At 38.3% G+C, this 14964-nt stretch overlaps 1 protein-coding gene across 1 annotated transcript in view; it reads right to left on the bottom strand.

The window, feature by feature from the left end:
- LOC103180371 (inactive dipeptidyl peptidase 10) overlaps positions 1–14964 on the bottom strand; it is a 329145-nt gene that overhangs the window by 239206 nt on the left and 74975 nt on the right. Inside the window, 2 exon segments of the mRNA XM_007896177.2 lie at positions 776–871; positions 6793–6907. Coding sequence (XP_007894368.2) covers positions 776–871; positions 6793–6907 — 211 coding nt within the window.

The raw sequence follows: 14964 nt of genomic DNA, 5'->3' as shown, positions 1-14964 counted from the left end.
TTGACATGACAGTGAACGCCTTTTTGCTTCAGGACCAAGACTTGGCATATACTTTTCTCTTTGCTTCAGAAAAAGAATGCAACCAGTTTAAAATTAAACCTTGTGAATAGCAAGGTGATGTCCCTTGTAATAAACATTAGAATCAAGTTAATCGCTTGTGGCGGTCTCAGTTGCACATTTCCTGAGTCCAGCTCATCTACAGGACTCCGAGGTACTTTTGATGATAAACCAGCTAACCTGACTCATTGGTAGGTTGGGGGAGTGGAGGATTCTTCGACTCAGTTTGTTAACCCGATTGCAATGGCAAGAAGTGTGCCAGACACTAATTGTAATGGCAAGCTATGCGGTTCTAGCTGGCTAATTTCCCTTACACCCCAAGGCTAGGGTTCCAATACTCAGCTCCTACCAACTTGCACTTCCTTCTTTATGGAATTAGATAAGCAAGGTGCATCCCTTGGGGAGAAAATGGAAACTCCATTGGAGACAAAGAGAAATTTCGATGTGTAGGTGGCATGCAGATATGGAACAAACTGTCTGGTTTGCATACCCTTAAGCACTGGTTTGGATTTCCACATGTGTGATATACCTGGCTGACCAAAAAGAGTTAAAAACTTGCTACTTTTGTAACCAAATTCTCTACCATTCCATTTTTACAGCATGTTCTTTCAATGAAACCAAATAATTATTTTTGTTTAATATATATCCTTAGCCATTTTTCTTCAATCATATATTTGATATTTAGACGTTAAAATTCAAGCTTTAAATTTACACGTACCATTGATCCATTTCACTTCTGGGTCATGAACAGCGAACTCCATCCTGAACAGGTCATCCAGGGACAGACGTGCATCTGCTGTTTTCGAAGTATCATCTGAAATATGACACAAAAATCATGAAGAAAAAGATAAACAGTAGTTTCAAACAGGAGTAAACAATTAGTCAATTAAGCCAAAAAAAGACTAATAATCCCTGCATTTATTAATTTAGAATAAAAATCCTAACAGAATTTAATTGTTAAAAGCAAATCTTTCTTCAGTTCCAGTGAACTTTAGATTATTTCTAACTGATTTTATAAGGGATCAGTTAGAAATCTTAATGCAGAATAGTAAATTTCTCATGAGAGCAACTCGTAATTCAAGCAATCATAGAATTAAATGCATTAGTTACAGAACTTTCCACTAATTTAGTGGAAAGACTCATTTGTTTAGGTCAAGTGGCTGAATTTCAGATAATTTTAGTGAATTTACCACTGGGCGATTTACCTTGTTGCGAGCAATTAAGTAAGAAACAATGATAAGAGAAATCATTTTTTTCAGTTCAGCGATAATGTACAAACTGCCTCAATACCCAATGTCTGAATACAGGGTGCTTTATCCCTAAAATATGTAAATTAACCCGTAATTGACTATCAAAGGTGGTAATGTGTTTGTGTTTAACCTTCCTTTCTGATCTGCTTTCGACACAAATTCTTATTTTTTCCTTTAATTTCTTCAGCGTTTTTATTTTCCTGTTTAAATTATATATTGAACGTATTGATTAAAAATGTTCTCTTTCTCAGTATTGTTGAGGGATGATTCCATCAGGATGGTTTGCTTGCCTTATCAGCTGTAACACAAATCTGCAACGAGAAATCACTCGGTACCTTTGTATGCATTTAATTCACAGAACGTTGTGAATTATTTTATGGCTGACAAATACAGGTGTTACGTTGTCTGTTCATGACTCAATTTTCCTAAATGTACAGGTAGAGTTGAGGCAAAGTATTAATGTAATTTCAATTTACTGTAGAATTGGAAAAGGCTTCCCTTTCAGCAAAATCCAACTCGGAAGATCTAAAAATTACAAAATTTTAATTTCTTCAGATTTAGGTACAATCCTATTGCATGATACATAATAACTAAGCCTAGGTTGCAGAATGGTGTAAGTTAGAAATGAGAATTAATCTAATATGAATTAATCATTGAATGGAGGTTTTCTTCCAGTCTAATAGGGTAACATAATTCTAACCATAGGTTTTAGGGGCCATGATAAGGTAAAATTGGGAAGTACATTTCCTTTAGTTGGGGAATTGGTGACAAAGGGCATCATTTCAGGACTGATAGCAGAAGAATCTTGAAGGATGTTTGAAGGAATTTCTTCACTCCGAGCTCAAGTGTTGAATTAATCATTGCAAGTAGCTATTGAGGCTGGATTAATAAAATATTCAAAAGGGAACTGGATAAGAACTTGAGTAGTAAAAATTTTAATGGGTAAGGGAAAAGAGGAATAAAATGTCAATAATAAAAAGGTGACTTAAAAAATAGAAGTAGAAATGGCAGAGATATAAAGGGCCAAATGGTGGTTTTCTGTGCTGCATATTTCTATGTGGAAGGATCTGAATGTGTTTGGAATAGAACAATTATTTCTGCAAATGTTTCCTTCCCAATTCCCCAAATATTCTCTTGGTCTTTATCTTGCACAGCACTATGGACATTCCTTGGCTGACAAGGCTGGCGGATCCATAACTATTCTTCTGGCATTGCTGATGCCATTCTTAGACTGGCCAGTAGGAGGTGTGAAGAGTTGCCCTAGGGGCCTTCTTCCTTCCCTCCCTAATTTTTCCTGTTCCTCCTTCTTTCCCGCTTAAATGCTCAGTGTTTTCCTAGCATCTCCCCTTGACAATATGACAACAGTTAGAAGCTCTCATTATGCTAAATCGCAAGCACAACCTCTGTCCTATCTCTAAAGGCAATAACACATGCACTGAGCATAGTACCTGGTAACCACCACTGCACATTTACATAACTGTTCTGCAATACCTTTTTACTTATGTTAAAACTAGGATTTGTGTGGATTCCATCCTAGAGCCTTTCTTATGAGACATAGAATAATGGGTGAAATGAAAATGGTCAGCACTACACTATGAAAGAGAAGCAGCATTTATGTACAGGTATGATAAGTGATAGTTTCTTCTATCACGGACATCTATATACACAGGGCCAGCTAGACCAATCAGTCACAAATATATAATGCTTTAAAAGGAGTAAATAATGAGGAGTGTCATCAACCTTTACAAACCAGCTAATGACTCACAAATGTTATCATGCACTGGCCATAAACAGAATGAAATAATAACGATGTGTTATTCTGGTCTCTAACCCATGCCCAATATACAAAAGAAAACTCAATTAGGTCAACAGATTTGCTCTGTGAAGCCCCTTTTAAATCATTTTGCATTCTTATATATGAAAACAATTAATATGTGAGAGAGGTTCACAAGAAGACTTGGGTAGTATCACAAGGTCTGTGAAGGTAAATCTGTTCAACTAAAGAATGAAGGATTGAGCGTTAAATTGGTGAACCTGAGCTGTACGCTATTAGTCACTTTAATTGAGAACTGGAGAGACTAGGTCTGACAATAAAAGGTCAACTGGAAGTCTGGTATTCAAAGGAAATGTGCTCAGTGCTATTAAAGAAATATCAAGGAGAATGCAAACCAATGGGTAGAGTGAGGGCATGGTGCCAACAGAAGTGTTTTGTGTTAAAGTATCAGAATGAACACGAGAAGCAGCTTGGTTAAATTGCCTGTGCCATTTCTAACGGATTGCATCCATGATTATTTTAGAGTTTCTAGGAGCTTGAAATCATTCATCAGCTATCTCCTCTGAGGATAAACTCATCAGGTGGACATGCAGATGACATCCTCCTCTGAAGCAACGCAAGATACAACATGATGTAAGTGACCTTGTCTGAGTCCACTGCAGTATTAGCTAATTTAATTTAATTTTGAGATCTCATCTGTCTTTAAATTGAGAAAAGAAAGTGGTACATATATATATATATTTATTAAAAGGTGATTTCCTTTTTATACTTCCAAGATTCAGTTCTCTGATGAGGAAGTCCAAAAACGGTAAGATGGAATTGATCTTTTGCTTTCAGACCTGACTAACTTACTGGACATTTCCAGCTTCAGTTCCAAAGGGCACCACTTGCTTCATTCATTCTCCATTTGTGAATGTGTATCAGCAAGCTGTACAACTGCAGGGCATCACAGCTGAGCTCAATCCTCTCCCAATTCATTGTCCAACGTAGGGTCGCTGAGCGAAATGTCAGTGTCCCTATCTAATGATAGGGTAATCCCTTGTGGATATCAGCTAATTCAGTGCAGACTGTAATTCAAACCTATGACTTTCTCATCTGTATGATCATGGTGCACTAGGTATACCAATGACTAACTGGCTCAACATGGGAACTTGACTTCTTTATTGAATAACAACAACAACAAAATGACATTTGTAAAGCGTCTTTTACGTCGGGAGGCCATTCCAAGGCGCTGGACAGACAGAGTTGTGGACCCGAGCTGGGGGTTGGGGTTAACAATGATCTATTAACACAATGAGCTTTTTGATAATAGTTTGGTCAGTGAATAATTTGAACACATTTTAAGTATTATTTAAAGTGAATTAAAGTCTTTACCCCCAGGATATACTGGATGGAAAGTGTGAGTCAGATCAATAGTGATCAGCTACTTGTTCAAACACTTGTTGATCCAAAGGATGTTTGCTTCCCCATCCATTGATACAATCAAAGCCCAGACATGTAAGATGCTTTCATACTCTTTTCCAAGCTTATACTTATTTTTTGATTATGTGCATCCCAAACTGGAATAAGGTTCACTATAAAATGTGATTCAATTATTCCAGATTAAGATAATGTCTAAAATCAACTAGCCTGCTGCGTTCACCTACAAATACACATAGTCACTTCATTTTACAGTATATCCCGTGAAGCACTTTGAGATATCTTGACAATGTGATAAGATTCTATATCAGATGCAAGGATTATTATTATTATTATTATAATCTCTGATTCTGATACATTAGAGATACGTTTGATCCTGGTTTCTGAATGTTGAATAGTGTTGAGGGGCAGAATCTACAATGCTGTGCATTGTTGTATTTTAATTCTCCTGTTGACAACAGAGATTTCTACATCACTGTGGAAGGGCAAGGACATGAAAAAGTACATTTATGTGATGCCTGAAGCAGCAGCAATGGAATTGCAAAAGCTTTTTCAGTGTTACATGGGTCACTGCCCTATGCCACAAATCTCCTGACATAATCTAACAGTAAATCTACAGCATTCATTTTTTTTAAAAAGGAAAAATTTGACCAGGAGGCAGAAGGTCAAAGTCTGAATCCCCATGAAACAAAGATTCCATTGGTATTGGCTCATTTTAACTCATTATTAAAACCATTTTCTTAATTAGAGAAAGGAATTGATGATTGCATTTGCCTTTCACTTCAGGAGGATGTCTTAAAGCATTTCAATAGATTTATTGTAATTTGAAAGTACAGTATTTTGTAGACAAATTATCACATTGAAGTATCAACCTAGACTTTGTGAGTTCAAAGTCTTGATATGAGGTTTGAACCTACAATCTTCTCACTTGTAGGTGAGAGTGCAACCAACTGAACCATGCTGACACCTGCACTTTTTTTGGCCATTCAAAATATGCTAATTATGAAATATTATACAGTATTTAAATAAATATTATATAATTATTTTAATTGCATATTTATTTTAAAAGTGCAGGTGTTAAGCAGCTAGTTTAGATGTCATCCTGGGTCAGTTGGTTGTATATTCATTTTATCATAATCTGTGACACATGAAAAATTAATAAAATGAACTTGAATGTAGAATTGAATTATCTGTTACCACTTGCATCAGTTTTTGTGCCAATGTTAACTACAAAGTAAAATATATTTTTACTCAGTGTGATCAGAGTTAATTTTTAACTCATTTAAAGCTGGATCCAAAATCTAAGCCCATCCAATTGTATTTCATTAGGTGGATTTGATCCCAGACCTGATTAACTTTGGGTGCAGAGTTTAAAATGGTCTCAATGGTGAAATGGAAACGAAGAAGTTGTCAATTTGCATTTGAACTGCAGAGAATTCTTATTGATTGCCTGAATATAGATCAATTGAAACAGGAGTAAGTTTATTTAATCCCAGTGGTTTGTACAGGGAAAGAATTAACGAATACAGAGCGTCTCAGAATCGATAAAAGTAGCTACAGGGAACGATAAACTAGTGGCTGAAATAGTCTGTACCAAATTTTGTGACTCAACTGTTTGCAGTGCAGCAAAACAATAGTCATTCATTGCAAAAAATAGTGACAAAGCCATATAGGGATCTGTGAGTGATATGGCACAGCTAATGGTGCAGCCTCAGGGGATTGCACTCCAGTAACAAGTATAATCCATAATAGTACCCAAGTAGTTACACTGCCATGCATTCTATAATGTTCCCTACTGTGAAAAATCACAGATGTGGGGCATGGGTATGTACGATAAGTATGTAATACATTAGAGAAGTATTTGGGCTTTTTTTTAGATGAGTTCAGCTTCCTGTTAGGTATACATCGTGTTACACGTGGTAAATGGAATCCATTGTCACAAGAAGCTACCAAGGCGGTACAGCAATAATAACAACTTACATTTATATAGCGCCCTTCACACAGAGTAGCGTCCTGGAGCACTTGACAGTAGTGGAGTCTGACCCCGAGTCAGTGGGAGAGGGAGAGGGAGGTGACCGTAAGCACGATCAAAAAGGAAGGTCTTTAGGCGGGATTTGAAAGTGGGGAGAGAGGGGGCAAGGTGCAGGGATTGAGGGAGGGTTCAGCAAACATAGCAGAGTATCTATGTCTTTTGTTTAGTCCTGTTAAATATTGAGATTTTACTAGCGGAATTAAAAAGAGGTATATTATCTGTTTAGTGTTTGCAACTATATAAATGCATATTTTGTTTACCTGGAGTTAAAAGGATGACTGAGATGGTGATGAGAGAGCAGACAGCAAGGATCACCAGCAATGCAATGGCTATCCCTTTCCAGTTTCTTTGTGGAGGGCTGGAACTTCCTATTTCCTAGAAAGGCAGAAACAGTAGATTTTAGCAATGGAATTTCTTAATCATTACAAATTATTCATAACTTGAAAACACAAGCATTAAGAATTCATAGTTGAACAGATTATCATCTCAGTGAAATCCACAGTGCATTTAATTACTCAGATTTCCACACACTTCAGGGCAAGCTAAAATTAAAATAGTTTGCTCGCTTTCTACAACTTTGTTTTTCAAGTACCAAATTTAAAACAATGATTAGATTTTGCTTGCCTTTAAGCTATGTGCACTTATTATTGCCAATGAATCTAGCAGAGCAGAAGTAAGGCTTTTTAACAAGAAACCAACTCTTATAATTGAAAGCCTCAGCTTTTGGATGTTGTTTTGCTCTCAGCACAGATTTTCATATAAGGATTTAGGATAAAGTCGCTAAATCAGTCCTCACTGGCAGAGGTACGCTTATCAATTGCAGATCAGCATTAATGCTGGCTGTGGGGTTACCCACAATCTGAACCACTCTGCTCTTGGCTGTAGAAAGAAGAATATGAGGTGAAGTAAATGAGATAAAAATTCAATTACTTTAAAAAAAATCTTTTTTAAGAATCAAAGATGAGTTTCCTTCATGTCAATTTGATTCACACTGTCAGAAGTCTGGGCTTCAATATCACTTTTGTGGCTTTTCCAGATTCCAAACTAGATAAGCTTTCCATTATATACTTTCCACCAAGTAACAATGTACAGAATATATAAATAGAAAATGTATTTAAATAATATAAATAAGACTATCTGATCCGCATGAGTGGTACTACCTCATCAACCTGTCCTTGTTCACCGGCACCTTTCCCACTCCCTTAAAAAAACGGCCATCATTACCTCTATCCTTAATAAACCGCCTAAACCCATCCCTGCTCTCATATTACCACCCTATCTCCAACCTCCCTTTCCTTTCCAAGGTCCTGGAATGAGTCATTGCTTCCCAGCTTCATTCCTTCTCTCCCGCCACTGCCTATACAAACCCCTCCAATTGGGTTTCCTTGCTGCCCACAGCACAGAAACACCACTGGTCAAAGTGACAAATGACATTCTGTTCGTCTGTGACCAGGAGTCCCTCCGTCTCCTCATCCTCCTTGACCTCTCTTCTGCCTTTGATACCGTTGACCACTCTATCCTCTTATACCACCTCTCCTCTCACCTCTACCTTCATAGTTCTATCCTTGAATGTTTCAGATCCTCCCTCTTACACCATCTCCACTTTGTCTCTCCAAGCAGCTTCTCCTCCAGCCCCCACACCATCTTGTGTGGTGTTCCTCAGGGCTCTGTCCTTGTTTCTCTCCTTTCATCCCGTACGTGCTCCCTCTTGGTGACATTATCCGCAGACATGGGGTCAACTTCTACATATATGCGGATTACACCCAACTCTACCTCGCTGCCTCCACCCTAGACTCCAGGACCACTGCTGTGCTGACAGAGTGTCTGTCAGACATCAAGTCCTGAATGAGAGCTAACTTTCTACAGTTAAACATCAACAAGACCGAGGCTCTCCTGATTAGCTCCCATCAGCGCCGCCATACTTCAGGCACTGGCAGCAACACCATCCAAGGATGCATACGCTATCTCACTGAGCAGTAAGGAACCTAGGCCTTTTGTTTGACCCTCAACTGTCTTTTCTCCCCACATCTGTGACCCCATCACCCCAACCGGACTCCACTGGCTCCCCATCCCTCAGAGGATAGAGTTCAAAATCCTCGTCCTTGCCTTCAAGGACCTCCATGGCCTTGCCCCTTTATATCTCAGTGACCTGCTAATTCCTTATCAAGCTGTCCGCTCCCTTCGCCCAGCAGGCTCCCTTCTGCCCCACGTCCCCCGCCCCACTAAAGGCGGTTGGGCCTTCAGCCCTACCCATTGGAATTCCATCCCACATTCCTTTCTCCTCATTCCTTCCCTTGCCTCCTTCAAGGCATGTCTCAAGACCCTACTCTTCGACTGTGCCTTCGGCCACCCTCCTACCTTCCCTGCCCTCCACCCTCCCTTACCCCCCTCCCCCCCCCCCCCCCCAAATCCCTGACTGTCCAGCACCCTGGGACGTCCTCCCGATGTGAAAGGCGCTCTACAAATGTAATTTTTTGTTGTATTGTATCTCTTCATAACTGTTCACCATAAACAATACTAGCAATGTTTGGGATGTAATTTAGTGAAATTAGCAAAAAGACTTGTAACTAACAAAGCCTGAGATGTCCAATGCTGGGACGTACTGGGAATCTGCTAGGAAATTTACTCTTGGAGGTTTCTTTGGTCGCAGGATTGACCTGAGATACTTTTGGGCACCAACAGGATTTTCCAGTTTCAAATCCTTTTCCAATCAAGGAAATTGGACCCCAATGTTTTGTTTCAGACTTCCATCGTTGTCCTCTGCCAGATATTTTTCAGCTCCCAGTAGCACTAAGTAAATTGGCATCATTCAATTTCGTATTGGCATAAACATGCTGTGAGATAACACCATCATTTTTAATGAAAAGAACAACAGGAAAATCCAATTAAATAAATAAAATTTTAACAGTTCCATGACATAAATATTCCCAAGTATAATCAAATCAAATCAATGCCAATACCAAACTACCTATAAAATCTGTAGGCATTCTCACCAACCATCTATTCTAATGCTATGATGATGTACACACCTATAAACAGGCTCAATGATTTTATCAATGATTCTGTTAACAGACACATGGTACATATTGTATTTGTTTTATTCTACATAGATTCTCATAGAGATATAGCAAAATCTCTGGATATTCTCCAAATATTCTTCCATAGCCAAGTGTTAGCTATCCTCTGCCCCCCCTCCTCCAAAGAATCATTACATTTGACGGATTATTTTCATCTTTGCTTGGAGCTCTATGTAAACCATACCTTGTGTTCCAAATATAATAATAATAATCCTTGCATTTAGAATAGCTATTTTCACATCTTCTAGATGTCTCAAAGCGCTTCACAGAATATACTGTAAAGTGAATTGACTGTATATTTGTGGGTGAAATGCAGCAGCCAATTGTGCACAACAGTGTCGCACAAACACTTGTGGATTGGAGTGACCAATTTATTATTGTTTTTTTTTGAGGGATTATTACCAGGCGTGTGGAATAAGGAAACTTGCTCAAATATGGCAGCATCAGTGATCTATACAAAGTTAGATCATTTCTTTCGACTAATGAATGGATAGCTCTGAGAAGCAAACTAAATTCAAGAAATATCTTGTACATTTCATAGTGATGACATTGTATCATGTTCTAATCACAAGGAATATTTTTTCTTTGAAATACTTGTGGATTGCAGTTTAGCACTTAAGCAATTCTCAGGGACATATTCACCAAGGCTTGACATTAATCTCAATACATCACTTGTTTCAGTCTCTTCCTATCCATAATCATCATTGAAAACCTTCCCTCCGCTTTAGTCACAGTCACGTTGATTGCGTGCCCTTAGTGCTGACTCCAAGAGCTTATATTTTGTGTGGTATTGGTATAGGGGAGGGAAAGAAATTGTTGCCATTTTGCTGAGGAACGGAACATTTATTACACTCAGAAGATCAGAATCTAGATCACGTATAGCAACATAGGGTGAACATAGCCTCCATATGGCTCCAGACTTCCTTTCTTATGCTCTCCAATTGAAATTGTCAATTAATGCCAAATTAAGGACAGCTTTGTGCTGCGCATGTGATCTTAGAAACGGAATCATTTCACATAGAGATGAAGAGGCTTCTAACTCACTATTGCATCTGAGATACTACCCCGAGTGAAGGGCGCTATATAAATGCAAGTTGTTGTTGAAGCCTGGCTTAGTGGTAGTAGCACTATCCCCTCTGAGTCAGAAGGTTGTGGGTTCAAGCCCCATATCTGCCTGTTTGGGTGGACATTAAAGATCTAATTATATTTTTCAAAAGGAGAAGGGAGTTGTTCCAGTATCCTGGCCAACAATCCTCCACAAAAATGTAACCATTCATTTCATGTCTGATTGTGGGACCCTGCTGTGCGCAAATTGGTTGCTGTGTTCGCATACAAAATACAGTCACTGCACTTTACAAAAAAATGAACTGAAGGTTTAGATGTCCTTCTGATGTGAAAGGCACTTTATCAAACGCAAGGATTTTTTTTTCTAAATTAAGCTGTTCCACAAATAACCATTATAATTGGCACAAGAATCATAAAGCAAGAGATTGGCAAATATTTTTCTCTTTGGGAGAAGAGAAGGCAGAGAAATTATAAATTACTCTCATCTTGACGCTGTTATCCCATCAACATCTTCTCTCTTGCGGGTATGAACTTCTCAACCTCCCCGGGCTCTCCCTCAGACTCACCAAATCCGTGCTCAACTTAGGTGTTAGGTTCAATCCCCAGCTTTCCTTTCTATCCTACATCAGTTCCCTGACCAGGACAGCTTTTTTCCAACTCTGCTACATTGCCCACCTCTATCCGTACCTCACAACCAATGCAACCTTCATCATTTCCTAGCTGGCCTATTCCAATGTCCTCCTCGCTGGTCTTCCCAGCTCCACCATACACGCAATACAATTAATTCAAAATTCCGCCACCCAGATACTTATTTGCACAAAATTCTGTACCCCATCACATCAGTCTTTGCCAGGCTCCACTGGCTCCCAATTACCGAACGGATTGATTTCAAGATCCTCTCACTCGTTTTCAAATCCCTTCATGCCCTCGCACCTCCCTACCTGTCCAATTTGTTTTCCCTCCACTCCACCACTCGTTGCCTCTACTCGACTGGCTCTGGCCTCCTGATTGTCCCTCATGCCTTCCACCATCGGTGGAACCACCCATCGGTGGAACCACCCATCGGTGGAACCACCCATCGGTGGAACCACCCATCGGTGGAACCACCCATCGGTGGAACCACCCATCGGTGGAACCACCATCGGTGGACGTGCCTTCAGCCACTATGCCCCAAAACTCTGGAACTCTCTCCCTCAATCCCTCTGCCTTGACCTCACTTTCATGTCCAGCCTAAAGACCTTCCTTTTTGATCATGCTTACGGTCACCTCTCTCCTGCCTCTCCCTCTGGCTCGGTGTCAGACTCCGCCACTGTCAACTGAACACTACACCGCGTGAATGGCGCTATATAAATGCAAGTTGTTGTTGGTTTCTGTCATTGTGTGAAGTCTTCTTAATATAAACACAAATGTTGACAATTTCATTAAGATTGTACCCCATTAATGAACAAATTATCGCACCAGTTACTAAATCCTAGTAAGATCTAATCTCTTCCATTTTGTTTAAATGGATTTAAAACAAGTGTCAAAGGGAACTGTTCTGCAGTTACTGAGAGTATCTGTGGAGCAAGGTCATTAGCAGTCTTTTTGTTATTTGTTTGCAGAAGCTTAAAATGAAAATAGAAGAGTTTAATTTATTTATTTCTGCAAAATGCTGGGTATCTATTAAGTCAGAAAAAAAAAACAATATTTGCTATTTAAACACTGGAAGAAGGTTCATTGCAACACAATCTATCAATTAACCCATTGCTGCTAATTTGCATATATATGCCCCTGACCACTGAACTGTTTCCAAGTAAAATCTTAACTTTGGTAAATCATATGTAATTTAAAACACATCAACCCAGCCTAATACCTGAGACCTCAAAATAGTCTTAAACTAAACTTTGTGCATAAATATACTTGTTACTCATGTTTGCAATCTGTCATTTGTACAGTGCCACAATTGAGTCATATGTTTAGGCACTGTTAAAACATTAGTATTATTTCCCATTTTAGAATAACCATATGCTGTCACAAATCTCACACTGATAATTCAGGATGGATACACACTCAGAATATCCATCCCACTGTTTTCTGCAGATGCCACTATCCATAGACAGGAATACATAATCACCCACACTTTCTGTTGTTCAGTAACATACAAAGCCTCCAATAAAAATATGTTCTTTGTTACATCACTGTATTTGTAAAAAGCAGACATAGACTGAAAATATTTCTGAATATTTACATTCTGAACTTTAATACTAATAATAATACATTTGGTATATACAGTGCTTTACATTGTGAGGATGTCTTAAAGCGCTTCACAGGAAATACTGGAAGGTAAAATGACCGTTTTTTTGCAGGTTAAAATGAATCCAATGTTCTAAAACATCTCAGACTGATTAGTTTTAAATTAGGTTTATAATAAGCATAACAGTTTTTTTNAATCCAGGAATTCTAAAAATCATTTCCTTTAAGAATACTGTAGTATCACCACTAAAAACAATGCAAAACCTTCATCTGAAACAATGTAGAGATAGAACATGTACTCCAGAATTAATATTACCTTGCTATTTGGATAATAAATATGAATTATATACACCTCAAATCATTTTGGCTATTTAGTTTTCAGTTCTTCTGCAGTGTCACTCTGAAAAACGACCTTCAGCAAAGTAAATTTTTTTTAAGCCACAACTAAACTTACTTTAGAAAAATATCATTTCCACAGATGTAATACCACAACAGAAAAATTCACTCGCAGAATCTTCAAATAGGTGAGATTGACTGCATCCTAATATATCGATAATATACTGCAGCAGGCAAGAAGGTAGTAATTCATTTTCAAGAGTGAGTTAGGTTTGTCTGATAACTGCTACCAAACAATTCTCAGCTGAATCATGCAAATATATTTAATTTCCCCTGCATCCTGTAACATAGTTCTGGTTACAATACTGTCTTTTGGGGGGCAGGAAAGGAAATGAGAAAAGTATCAATATTGATTTTGATGCTGTTTTATGATGCTATTATGTTTATATAGGAATTCATTCATTCATAGAAAGCAGTGGAGCAACTGCAGTGCTTTTATCGTGCCAGCACCTATAGTTATCACATTGTTTTTGTTTGTTTTACTTTGGTTAAATTGTCCAAGTGAAACTATTGCTAGATCTGAAAATGTCATCTTTGCTATTTATTGACTTTAGTGAAGTCAGCTGCAGGCAACTATGATCATTTCTTGGTAGGTGTGTGGACAAATGGTGTAAGCAGAGTACTCCTCGAGGTTCAATCCATTTGGTTGCAACTTGTGTTACGCTTTTGCTATTGGTTAGCAAATTTATACCAATAAGATTTAAATTATGTCAGGCACTGCAGAAGTGTTATAAATCAAGTCATCCAGTGATGGAAATACATGTTATTTTGCTTTAAGCAATTCAAACAGACGAATGCCCTCATTTCACAAAGTACCGAACCATCTCTAATTTAATGCAAGATCACCATAGGTTATTTCAGCCTTGGAATCTTCTGACTTTGTTATTTTGAGGAAAAGAGCTATTGGTCGTCTTCACTATTTTCTTCACTAATGGATGTTCTGATACAACTACAGAACCATTTCTGGTTCAGGCAGTGTTCAATGCTCTTGGTATGTGCTCTCTTTTTTTATTCATCAATCTTTACTAACCCACAGCTTCTTCTGATGCCTGGTATTGGCAACGTGGAAAACCATGCTTTGTAGATACCAGACAATTGACAAGAAGTAAATACTCATCAAGACATGAATATTGATCAGGTTCTCAATTATTCTGTCCCTGGACAAAGATTGCACAAACCTTTGAAATGCGTTGCCCTGCAGATAATCTGTACTTCTTCCTGAAAGTATTTCCTTTTTACTTTCTGAACAAATGTCACAATGTATCTGTGCAAATGCATATAACCAAGCATCAGGATAAATATGAACCAATCTGATTTTGGGAGGAAATTAGGTCTGAGTAACCCAATAAAATTCTTCGGCAAAACCACAGAGGTGATAGATAGAAGATTGATGGATGTAGATTTTCTGAAGGCATTTGAAAAGGTGCAATATAAGGAGGTTTGTAGCTAAAATTAAGAGTGCATATAATTGAAGGAAATATTATGATAAAGAATTAGTTGAGAACCAGAAGGCAGACATTTGGAATGAAAGGGATATTCTTTGATGGTGGGCAGTGATATATGTTGTTACCATGTTGGGACATGCCTTAATAATTATAACAATCCTTGCATTTGACATAACGCCTTATCACATCTTCAAGATGTCTCAAAGCACTTCACAGA

The sequence above is a fragment of the Callorhinchus milii genome, unplaced genomic scaffold, assembly GCF_018977255.1.
Source record: "Callorhinchus milii isolate IMCB2004 unplaced genomic scaffold, IMCB_Cmil_1.0 Scaffold6, whole genome shotgun sequence".
NCBI lineage: Eukaryota > Metazoa > Chordata > Chondrichthyes > Chimaeriformes > Callorhinchidae > Callorhinchus > Callorhinchus milii.
This window is presented reverse-complemented; position numbering and strand designations above follow the sequence as displayed.